General features: G+C 40.7%; 1 protein-coding gene across 1 annotated transcript; it reads right to left on the bottom strand.

Moving 5' to 3' along the window:
- Window positions 1–3,904: 3,904 nt before the first annotated feature.
- LOC307120823 (SLAM family member 5-like) lies at window positions 3,905–6,948 on the bottom strand (the record flags this gene model as incomplete). Its single annotated transcript, XM_079807998.1, has 4 exons — window positions 3,905–4,023; window positions 4,238–4,531; window positions 6,380–6,706; window positions 6,906–6,948. The coding sequence occupies 4 exons, from the start codon at window positions 6,946–6,948 to the stop codon at window positions 3,905–3,907; spliced, it is 783 nt and encodes a 260-aa protein (XP_079664124.1).
- Between the last annotated feature and the right edge of the window lie 5,203 nt (window positions 6,949–12,151).

The raw sequence follows: 12,151 nt of genomic DNA, 5'->3' as shown, positions 1-12,151 counted from the left end.
CCCATTTCACTGGGGTCACCTTCCTCTTCCTCGAATCCCTGGACCTCCACCACTTCGCTTGCCCACGTTTCCTTCTGCACCTCGCTGTCCTTCTCCAACCAAGCAACCATCTTTCTCGGTTTCATTTCAGCCTCAAGCGTTTGGGGGCGTTCAGACTTCAGTAAGTCACTGGCCCGGATGGTCCTCCCTGTGTACTCCACATAATCATTCTCCTCATCCTCTATGTCAACCAGAATGAGTTCTGGAAGTGGCTCAAATGGGGAAGAAGTGAACGGCTGAGGCTTCTGGCTGGGAGGACGTTGCAGAGCAACGACTTCATCAAGTGCATGAGTGGGGCTCGGAGGAAGTCGTTTGGGAGGACGCACTTGGGATGAAGAGCGTCGGAAAGAAAACAGTACATCAGGTGCTGGAGTGGGGCGTGGAGGAACCGCCAATGGAAGCATCTGGGATGAAGAGCGGTGTGGGGAAACAACTTCATCTGGACATGGAGGAACTGCCAACAGTTTAGGAGGATCCTCTTGGAAGCGGAGAACATGGCAGGGATAACACATCCTCAGGTGCTGGAGCTGGTTTCTGAGCTTTTGTCACTGGCGGCAGGGGTTTGAAGTGAGCGGCTGCTAGAGTGAGGTGTCCGGAGACACTTGGAAGCATTGGTTCTCGCTCTATTGGCTTTAAGAAGGAAGATCTGACAGTAGTAAGCAGAGGTTTGACCTCCACAAGAAGTGGCTTTGGCTCTGTGATCTTCCGTTCCTTCCGTTTTCTCCCCTTCCTTTTCTTTTCTCCAGCTTCTCTAAGCTCACTTCCTCCCTCCATCCACTTTTCCAGACCGTGCATCTTCACCTCTGTTTCCTCCTTTCTTTCTCCAAGCTGGCACTTCTCAGGTACCTTGCGGCGTTTCTTCCTGCACTTCTTGTCAGGGGCAGTGAAGTCGAAGGCCTCGCACTCCTCTTGAAGTGTCTCTACTGCCGCTAATCCTTGCGCTGCACACTGTTGTGCTCTCTGAGGTGTCTCCCTTCTGCGCAAGAAGTGAGCGAAACGCTCAAACAGTTTTCTCAATACACTGCTAAACAGCACCATTATGGATATTTGTCGTCAATATCTGAAGAAAGTCTTGAAAGTCTTTCAATCTGTTCACACTAGTGGCACCAAATTGAATACTGACTGTTTCCAAAACAGGGGTGGATTTAGTGATTTTTGGGTCCCCAGGCAAAATATAGAAATTGTACACATTTATCTGGATCAATCCTTGAGCTTACTTTATCTTGCTGCCTTCACTATCGGAAATATATGTCGCACTTCTAAAGTTGTGATTACGAGCTCATGGCAAAATTTTGTCCATGTCCAGTTTTTCAACAAGGAAACGATAATTCTGATAACACGTGATCAATTTTTCTTGTACGCAACTGTATGGGAGCTGTAGGCTATATAGTGAAATGACACATGGAACTGTCTGAGCGGTGTGGTGTGGCTTAGACTTGCCATATCATAATATTCACCCTAGTAAGTGTGGTTGTGGAATCCCATTTAAACATGTTAAAATATATATTAGCGTAGGTTGGACAATAGGTGGTGCTTTGGGGTAATTTTCTGCCTACAGAATAACGCAAGGCTGTATTTCTAAATGTATTTTATCAACAAATATTAATAATGAAAAGGAAATCATAAATGTACACACTTAAATGATTATTTCAACCAAAAATTAAGTACATATTTTCGATGGGGCATTCACATAAACCAGTGAGCGCCATTTAAAACAATTATAAAAAACAACAAAAATATAATATGCACTGTTGCTCAGTATTTAGTTATATCTTCAGAAGTTCAGATGCATAATATTTTCATTTGCTACAAGCAGGATACATTGAACATGCATCTCGTACAGGGCTCGACATTAAGCCGGTTCACGTGCTTGTCCTTTGGACAAGTAAATCTGTCATTCACTTGTCCGAGTAAAAAATTTGCTTGTCCGTATTTTTTTTTACAAAAATTTTACCTCCACTGTACCTTTTTTCCTTTTTTGTAATCTTTTTTTATTATCAATATATATTGAATATATGATTCCTTCAATATATACATATGTAAATACAGTATTTAAAAAAATATTTGCATGCATATATACAGTATATGCATGCAAATATTTCTTAAATATATACATACGTAACGTGTGTGTATATATACAGTTCAATAGGTGCTATTTCATTTCCAGTTAGAATTTGAAGGTGCTTTATTGGCATGACAAGTATTTGTGTTGTTCTTGTCAAAGTATTTGCAGTTTTGCTGTGTACAGTTAAAACTGCGCAAAACGGAAAAACTGCAAAGCTTCATAAAATAAATTAATGTAAAAACATATAATTGACAAAGAAATTTAAAACGCATGGCATTTACAGGGTTACTTCAGTGATTCAGCATTAAGCTTTGTATTTAAACTGGTTCATTTATGTAGTAGAAATGTGAAATTATTTTTGAATTTGGTGCCTTCTAGACTGTGAAAAGTCAGAAAATTTATTTTTGTCTCATGGGGATGAATGACAACAACTCCCAGAATGCACTTGCTTCGCTGCCCACCACGGCTCCACCTCAACGTCGGTTTCATTTTTCTAGTAATACAATCATATCGTTCAGCTAGAGAATAAACATTACAATTAAAAACTGAATGTGTCTTTTCAATAAAGTGTGAGTGAGCCGAACGAAAGTCACGAGATAAACGCAGCAGGAGTCAGATTTCATTCATCACGAGAGCACAGAGCTGAAGTAAGGGCGGCAGTCATATACAGCCTGTGTCCGCATTCTCAGATCGCATATGGAAGCTAAACTTTCATATAGGAATTCATTGAAAAGTTGAAACACTCACTTTCTCTCCACGGCTCCATTATTAATGGCAGAGGCCGAGCCAAGCGCATTTACATTCTGTGAGTGAGATGAGATCTCTCCCTTATGGGCGGGTTGAAAACATGCGGAACAGCTCCTTTTACTGACTGTAGTCTATAGCCTCTGGCTAAAAATCCTCAGATGACGCAAAATGAGGATATTTGCGTCATCTGAGGATTTTTTCCAGAAATAAAATGCATAATTCTCTCGTCTCAGGGGGATATGAAGGGGGAAAGTACCATAATTCGAATATACTACCGGGTTTCTACTGATTCAAAGCTTAATGCTAAATCACTGAAGTTACCCTTTAACAAGACAATGAAATGTAAAGGAGTACTTTGGCCACCAGGTGGCCCTTGCGTACACTGTATTCAGGAAAGCATTTGCAAGAAAATCTTCATTTTGCATCACTAAACAATACCTCTAGACGACATTATCTTTTAAATGCCATATTTCCTTTGTTACGACCCTGTCTCCTATTGTGTTCTGAGGGTGTGATTGGCTGCAGACAATCATACTTAATTGATTAATTTATGGGCAGAGTATAAAAGCTGTGTTCATCTGCTCATCAGTACTTCCTCTGGGGGAACATCTCCAGAGAAGTAATTTTGCTCCACTTTGTTGCTTTCTGTTTTAGTTATCATTTGACAACATTCAACATTCCTCACCAATTGGATTATTATTTTTCCCCTGTATTGTTTAAATCCCTAGACTTTGTTATATTTCTGTAATGGATCACTATTTTTGTTTAATAAATAAACTTGTAAGTCAAACTATTCATTTTGCATGTGTGATCCTCTTTATGTAACAGTCGAGAACGAGCTGGCCGTGACACCTTCCTCATGTAGTGTGGTTTACTTTTCCATATAATATGAACCAGCATTTATCTTTTTTTATATATAAATTTGCACCCACACATTAAACCTCTTGTTGTTTTTATTGATAACTTGATTCTAAATCCTTGAATATATATTTTCATATTTATAGTTTAAAAACTCCAACCTAGGTCACAATATTTGTATTAGTCTATCTGTTCTCAACCTCGTGTAGATCTGACGTCATAAACCAGAACAGCCATTGTAGCCACGCCCACCAGAACAGAGAAAACCAATCGGATCACAGCTTCTGTAGCATTACAACAGTGGAGGTGGACTTCTGAAATAACAAATGACCAATGATAAAACAGTGAAATTCCTCAAGCTGACTTTAGTGTCTGCCAGGAACTCAAAACTAAAAAAGTAGTGTCAATGTAAGAAAAATGATACCAATTTTTTTAATCAGAAAAAAATATATTCGGGAGCTTTAAAATAAATCACCATGAACTTTCATTGTATTGAAAAAATAACTGCCATCAGCGTTGCTGCCGTACCTGCACATGTGCGACAGAGTTGAGTGATGTTGGGATGTCTGGTCTGGTTGCTGATGGGATTGTTGAGCACACAGCTGTAGGTGTTTTTATCCTGATATTCCACCTCCAGATGTAGAGAGAGACTGATGCTGAGATCAGACACACTGATGCTGGACAATAAACTGTTTCCTTTGTACCAGGAGAGAGTCACATGACTCACATTCACCACTGATGAACACACCAGTGAACAATTTGAGGATGAAGACAAAGAACATTGTGAAGAGTTACAGATGATGACAGGAACAGGAAGACGAGCTGGAAAACATGAGATAAATAAGGATTAAGCGTTTACTGCAGCATCAGTCACATATCTGACAGTCCTGTTCTTCATTGTCATTTATGGATGAGTAGCAGAGAGGACAATGTTGTAACGATTTAGTTATTTTAAAGGTCCCATGGCATGAAATTTTCATTTTATGAGGTTTTTCAACATTAATAGGAGTTCCCCTAGCCTGAATATTGTCCCCAAGTGGATAGAAATGTTGATCGGTGTAAACCGGGTTCTGGCTGTCTTTCTCTGCCTTTGAGAAAATGACAGGCCAGACGAGCCAATCCTGAAGTCTCCTGGTTTGACGTCCAAGCAGGAACGGTTCCCTCCCTTTCCTCCACCCAGAGAATCTGGCACGCCCATGCAAACGCTCGAGAGATCATGGGTTGTGAACGAGTGAACGCTGGCAGTTTGGATGTACAAATGAAAACAGAAGTCTTCTTTCAGTTCCTTCTGATCTGTGATCAGTGATTTCTGATGTGTAGCTAATTATTTATTATTCGTGCACACGCAGCGGCTTCTCTCTCTCCCGACAGAGCGGTGTTTTCGTGTTTTCTATCTTGTGAGTCAGTGTTTTTGTACGTCCTCGTCGCGTCTATCTGTTCTACAATGTGCATACAGTTGTTTCTGCTCAACATCGGCAGAGTAACATCTTTAGAGATAAACCTCACGCACGCCGAAGCTCGAGCTGCACTGACCGGTCGGCCTTCAACATCACCGACCCCCAGTACTGCATCTGGCCCACAGCGGAGGCACCTTACGCGGTGCGAGATTAAGCAGAAGGGGGGTAAGCGTGAGCATATCCAGCTAGGCTAGGCAGCTTTCCCCACAATAAACTGGATTACATTCGATTAATGCTGTTGTGTCTTTGTTTGCGCTGTGTACTCAATGGGCGTCACTGACACTTTTCATATGATAGGAACATATCTAAAAATAATGCTATTATCAACACTTACTCGTAACTCCTTCATCTCGACAGCTGTAATGGTACTTTGCATGTGTTACAAAGTTGGTAATAATGATGAAGACGGACTCGGTGTGACTGGGACTCGTGTTTATTCAGAACTCTCAGATACAAACACAATAAACTCGCGCTGACTGACAGCGATCTCACAACTCAGTAGTTACTATAAATAACTTTGTTAGCAATCGCTGAGCTCTGTCTGTCTCTGGTACGTTAGTGATGTCTGGTTCGCGAACTATCTTTCTTTTGAACCGGTTCTTTTTAGTGAACCGAATCAGTTCACCAAATCGGACTGAATCGTTCTAAACGGTTCGCGTCTCCAGTCAGCGCTGATCCATAATTTACTAAAGTTACTAACTTTCTGACATGAGGGACAGTCCCTCCGACTAGAAATAAACTAATAACCTGAAGTATATGCTGTAACTACGACAGTTCACTGAACTGAGACTGACAGAACTGATGTGAAGTGAACTCCGATCCATCCGTCTCTCTGGCAGCAGCTCGTGCCTGCTCGTGCGTCGTAGACCTCGTTAAACCACGCCCCCTCCGCTCATTTAAAATGCAAAGATGTTCGCCAACAGTGGGCGTTTTTACTGAAGTCTCACAGCAGACACGCCTCTTGAAACAGGGCAATCAGCCACAGGGCAAACAGCAGTATAGAAAAAATGCCTTTTATTTCTAAATTATGACATTTTATCATGTAAAAATCATACTAACAATATAAGTACATCTCAGGAAACATTATAAAATAATAGAAAAATGCCATGCCATGGGACCTTTAATAATCAAGGTTCAAAATAATCAAAATGTTGAGCTACAGCTACTTAAAAGCTTTACTAAACAAAACAGGTGAAACCAGCATATAACTCACCATAGACAGTGAGATTGAAACTCTTTCTCTCACTGTTGATCTGTAGTTTATAATATCCAGCATGTCCAGTTGTGGTGTTTGTGATGGTCAGAGATCCAGTTTGATGATCCAGCTTCAGTCTGTCTCTGAATCTCCCATCAAGAACATCATCATATACAGCGATGCTGTCGACCATTACACTGATTTGAGCTATTAAAGTGTTTTTAGTTCCAAACCTCCACAGAATCAGATCATCATCCATCATTTCAGTAAGATCAGAGTTTAGAGTGACTGAATCTCCCTCCATCACTGACACTGACTTCAGTCCGTCTGTATCAGCAAACACACCTGAAGAACAGAGAGCTAGTCACATATTAAGACTAAATACATTGTTTGTAACCATTTAAAGGTGGAATGAAGAAAAAAACGGAACAGCAGCAGACAGGAAGGATGCTGAGGACAGACCGAAATGAATAGAGGTTGTTCATTTACACTCGAGCAGCACAGACAAATTTAAGACCGCTTTGTGAACTAATGGGTTACTCACCAACCAGACGCCACAAGCAGAACAAAACAAACAGGTGAACCATTTTCAAATGGGTGAACACTTGTGTGACAGACAATTTATGAACTAACAGGACAATGCTAATCTGTGATATTAATCTAGAGTTGCATGTGAATCTTCCACCACCGGATTTGACGACCACACACCCAGTGCACATGCACAATTCTCGTCAATGCCTTTCTTTCCCCTGATAACACTTACAATGTTCATAATGGCAAAAAATACTATTTTAACCCCTAACACAAGATAATCCCTTTTTAGTTGCACATACATTTTAATTCTTAAGTCAACCTCTATTGTGTTATTTTTGTTTGATGCTTGAAACTTATCTGTTGATCGGTCAAGTGAAGGGTTGTCATGGTGCTATCAGCCAATCACACAAACAAAAACCACGTGTTTGTAGAGCAGAAGCACTGAACAGATCAAACCACATTTCTGAAGCGATTGAGTCAGTATAGATCAACAACAGCATGTTTCACTTTGACTCACAAACTGAGCTGCTCAAGTAATGATTCACATTCATGTTTCACTCTGAAATACGCCTCGTCTGGTTCCCTTTCGAACAGTCAGTCGTACTGCGTCGAAGACGCTAGGGGTTAATTCCTGTTCCCCGAATTTACTGAAAGCTGATAAAATCACGCAGTACTACAGCACAGCCATAGCAGTAAAGAGGGCTCTCTCACGCTATTGGCTGGCCAGTGGGAACTGCATGGACCAATGGCAGAGCGGCGTAACTGCACGAACCAGTCGGTGCTGAGCCCGTGAAGCTGAGCGCAGAACCCGCCAATATGGGCAGGGCATCTGCCTATATAAGACGCTTGCATTGCCATACATTCAGATTTTTCTCCTTCAGCGACGGCCTATCATTGATCCCTCCTCAAAAGCGTCACCATTCGCAGAGAACAGCGAGCCTGCAGCAGAACAGCGAGTTAGCCTTCCTGTGAGAGAGTCAGCGGCTTGATATCAGCGAGTTTTGCCGTCAGCAATCCCGTGAACTGTCGCGCCGTGTCCCCTATGCTCTCCGGCTCTTTGGTGTATCCTTTTTCTTACAATTCGAAAAACAGCAAACAACATTTTAATGTCGAGCCACCTCTGTGGCACGTGCAGTTCCGAAGTGCACGAGTAGGATGGCCATGGCGAGTGTGCCTGGCTCACTTTCGCCTCAAGAGGACATCTCTCCGGTGATGTTCTCACGAACAGACCTGCACCCTCTGCTCGACGCAGAGGGCCAGGTCATTTGCCGCTTAAGATACAGAGGATGGGTCGGGCTCCCAGAATGACCTTGCCCCTTCTACATCTCAGCAACGAAGCCACTCCAAGGCTGGTGTTGACGCCAAACTCATCCGCGTCCTCACGAAAGCCGTCGGCGAGCTTGGCCTAGAATGGGCCTCACCAGAAGAGCCTGCATGCAACCGCCTGGACGAGTGGTTCCTGATGGGGGGGCAACAGGCCCCTCAAAAGCGAGCTGCCCTGTTCTTCCCTGAGGTTCACAAAGAACTAGCGAAGTCATGGAGCACACCCTACTCTGCGCACCTCCGCTCATCCACCTCGCAAGCGCTCTCCTTGATCGGCGGCGCTGACGAAAAGGGATATGAGAAGCTTCTCCCACTCGAAGAAGCTGTGGCCGCACATCTCTGCCCGCCCTCTTCGCTGGGATGGAAGCCCAAGGTTTTGCACTTCGGTCTTAGCGGGCAGGGCTTACGCTTCCGCCAGCCAAGTGGGCTCCGCCCTCCACTCGATGGCGGTCCTGCAAGTATTCCAAGCTAAACTCCTCCGCGCTATGGATGCTAGGCTGCATGGATGCGCAGGGAGTTCTTGCCCAGAACAGAACCATACCGCCAATCTAAACTATGCTAATTGTCTATCACTTTGACAATAGTGATCATGACAGAATTTACATTTGTGGTACCTTTGTAAATTTGTGTTTGGGTGAATTATTCCTAATAAATAGGCCTACTACAGCAAGTTGAGCCTTGGATAAAACAACTCTATATTGCGAATCATATAGTTTCCATCAACGATACATATCGTCACATTTTTATATCGTGATATATCGTTTAATGATATATCGTTACACCCCTAGTATATAGGCATTCTGTGACTTGAATCAGGAGGAAGGGAGGGGAGGAGGGAGAGGTGGAGAAGTTTTGGGCAGGGTGATGTCCCGCAGTCTTTCTGTGAGATCTTCTCTACAAATATGTGAGTTTTATTGTTTTATTGCAGGGTGTTGGATCTCAGCTTTTGTCTTAGCAGTAAAACCGGTTCTTACAAGAAGATGGAGAATCGAACAGACAAAATGTACAGTGTCAATAGAGAGTAACAAGGAGTATCCAACAGACAGACAGTGACAACAAAGAATAACATACTGTAGATAATGACAGTAACTGCAGACAAACGGCATAAACAGACTCTACAACATCCTCCGATGTTTTTCTTTTGTTTTTTACTGTACGTGTAAATTTGTTTACACTGTTTGCCAGTCACATGGATTAAATGTTTAACTCCTTAAAGTTCATGAGCACGTGCACGGGTTGAAGCGCTATATCTATTATATATTGTACTGCTTTTATTATTTCAACATCTGTACACAAATCTGTAAGTAGTGAATGCGCGGGTGGGGCATCACGCTGATGTTGCTTTCGCTTTTACTTTTGTTTGAATTGCAACCAATATATGATAAAGGCTGTAGCCTACTTTTTGTGTCTTAAGACATAATAATTATTGACATTTCATCTGAATAAATTGTTTGTGTATTTATTATCCTACATTTAAACTCGAATTGACTAAGATGAAGATTCATTAAGATGAAGTTAAATAATTTAACCCTCTACAGCAGAGTGTTGCCCTCAGACAACAGAGCGTTAAGCCCCATGTTACATGATTCTTTAAATGATTGCAACCAATTAGAATATTCAAAAAATTATCAAAAAACAGTCCAATAATGTGTGGGAGTCACTATAGAAACGGCGCATTTAGGGCAGTTCCACACCCAACCCTCTCCGTTGACTTTGTATTGTGTGAAGCTGCCTCCTTGTCATTTCTGACAAAAACAGGAAACTGCCTAAAAGCTGCAATGCGATGCTGTACACGCAAAATGGACGTGGTTTTCAGATTCAGATTATGACACGTGTCGTTACATCATACAACATCTTAAGGAGGTTTTCTTTTCACATGTTCACCGAGTGAAAATAAGGTAAGATTATTTGATTTAATAATCTTATTTAAAATGACATTAACTGTACATAAAAAATGTGTCTGAGCATATGAAGGTATAGAGAAGCCGTTTGTCAGGTTTTATGAAGTTTTTTATTTTATTTAGCATGTTCAGAAATTCAGTTTTTCTTTTCATTGCCTCAGGGCAACATTGTGCGATAAGGGGTACTTTTCAAGGATTTTCAATTATCAATAAAATGTTCCCAAACGAACCTAGAAATTTTGAGGAATGAAGAGGGTTAATGACAGCTTTTTTTTAAAAAAGAGGCAGGAAGAGGAAGAGTCAATTACAGGAATGATGGGACGCTGTTTTTTGCTCATTCTGCTTTTGCTCACTGCTGGTAAGAATTTTTTTTTATTTTGTAGTAATAACGAATTTTGTAGAATCATTTAACATCATCTTCTAACATTGTATCTTAATTGTATTGTATTGATCGCTCCTTGTTTATTTTTGGACAGCATTCATTTATTAAATTTTTCCTGTTGTGGAAATGCCTATGTTCTGTCAGATTTTGCCACCTCCCATTTAAGCTACACTATGCAACTTTTTGCCGCTAGGGGTCGCTAACCTCTTTAAAACAAGAACAAAGACGTAGCTTGTTAACGTAGTGAATGAGTGTGGAATCATGGAACTTGTCATAATACGGATGGATCTAATAATGTTTAACATGACTTTAGTATGAAGCACGGCGTGATAACTAATAAGAGACAGATATCAGCGCCACACACGCAGACATTTCATTCTACCGAACTACTCGTAAGTAGTTATAAACAACAAATATTTGGAAACATTTGGGATATAAGTAGCCTACTCAACTGAACAAAACATATAACAATGGCCTAGTGTTTTTTTTTTTATATATATATTTTACGCAAAAATCCTACATAGTGCACCTTTAAAACAGTAGGTGGTACAATTCGAGCATAATTTTCATGTGGTTTGAGGCTTTATTAACATCCACCACCCTCTCGTCACATGATTTGCAAGGACTCCAGATAGTTCCAGGAAGTGCTTTGGTGGCAATACAAATAGAGTTAGAGAGACAAAATTTTATTTTTGGTATTTTGAAGTCAATACATGCATTGATTTAAAATATTTATATAACAGACTGACATGTGAATGTAGTATGTGTATGGATTTACAGCAATGTTTTACAGCTTTCCTATAGCTCAAACAAGAGGGTGTGGCACTAGCAATGCCACGGTTATGGGTTTGATTCCCAGTTAAAGCAAGTTTACCTTGAATGCAATGTAAGTCCCTTTAGATAAAAGCGTCTGCCAAATGCATAAATGTAAATGTATAAATGCAATGTTGTTTAAAAAAATAAATAAAAATTACTAATATTTGAGGATTTGTGTGGTCAACCAGCGTTGCCTGCCTTGCTAACATATTTCTGGCTAACGTTACCTTGCTTAAAGACCGTGTTGCAATTGTTGTGAAGTATTTTTATGTTCTTAAACTTTGATGCAGTGAGATCCAAACAGTCGAGGAAGTTGAATAAAATTATTTATTTTATTGAAGAAAAATTGATAACAATAGCAGTAAATAATAATCGAATATAATAACTGAATTACAAAGTTAAAAATAAAAGTACAAAGATCTAAAAAAAAATCTAAATTTCTGAGTGAATCTGAGTATAATAACCTTAAAGGACACCTATTGTGCCCCTTTTTACAAGATGTAATATAAGTCTCAGGTCTCCAAAGAGTGTGTCTGTGAAGTTTCAGATTAAAATTCCTAACAGATCATTTAATATACCATTTTGAAAATGCCAATTTTGAGGTTTGAGAAAAAATAGCTTTTTTTCTGTGGGTCTCCTTTAAATGCAGATTAGCTGCTGCTCCCCTTCCCAGAGGGCGGAGCCTTCACAGCTCGTGAACACTCAATGAAGACTGAAACATGATACATCTGTTTGTTTTGATGATCATCTCTATCGCAGACACGCTCATGTGACATTGCAGTTCTTCATCATCATGAAATATTATCATCTGCATGTGTTTTAAAGCCTTATCAC

Source organism: Gobio gobio (genome assembly GCF_949357685.1).
Source record: "Gobio gobio genome assembly, chromosome: 24".
Taxonomy (NCBI): domain Eukaryota; kingdom Metazoa; phylum Chordata; class Actinopteri; order Cypriniformes; family Gobionidae; genus Gobio; species Gobio gobio.
Note: the sequence above shows the minus strand (reverse complement) of the source record. Positions and strands in the feature narration are given on the sequence as shown.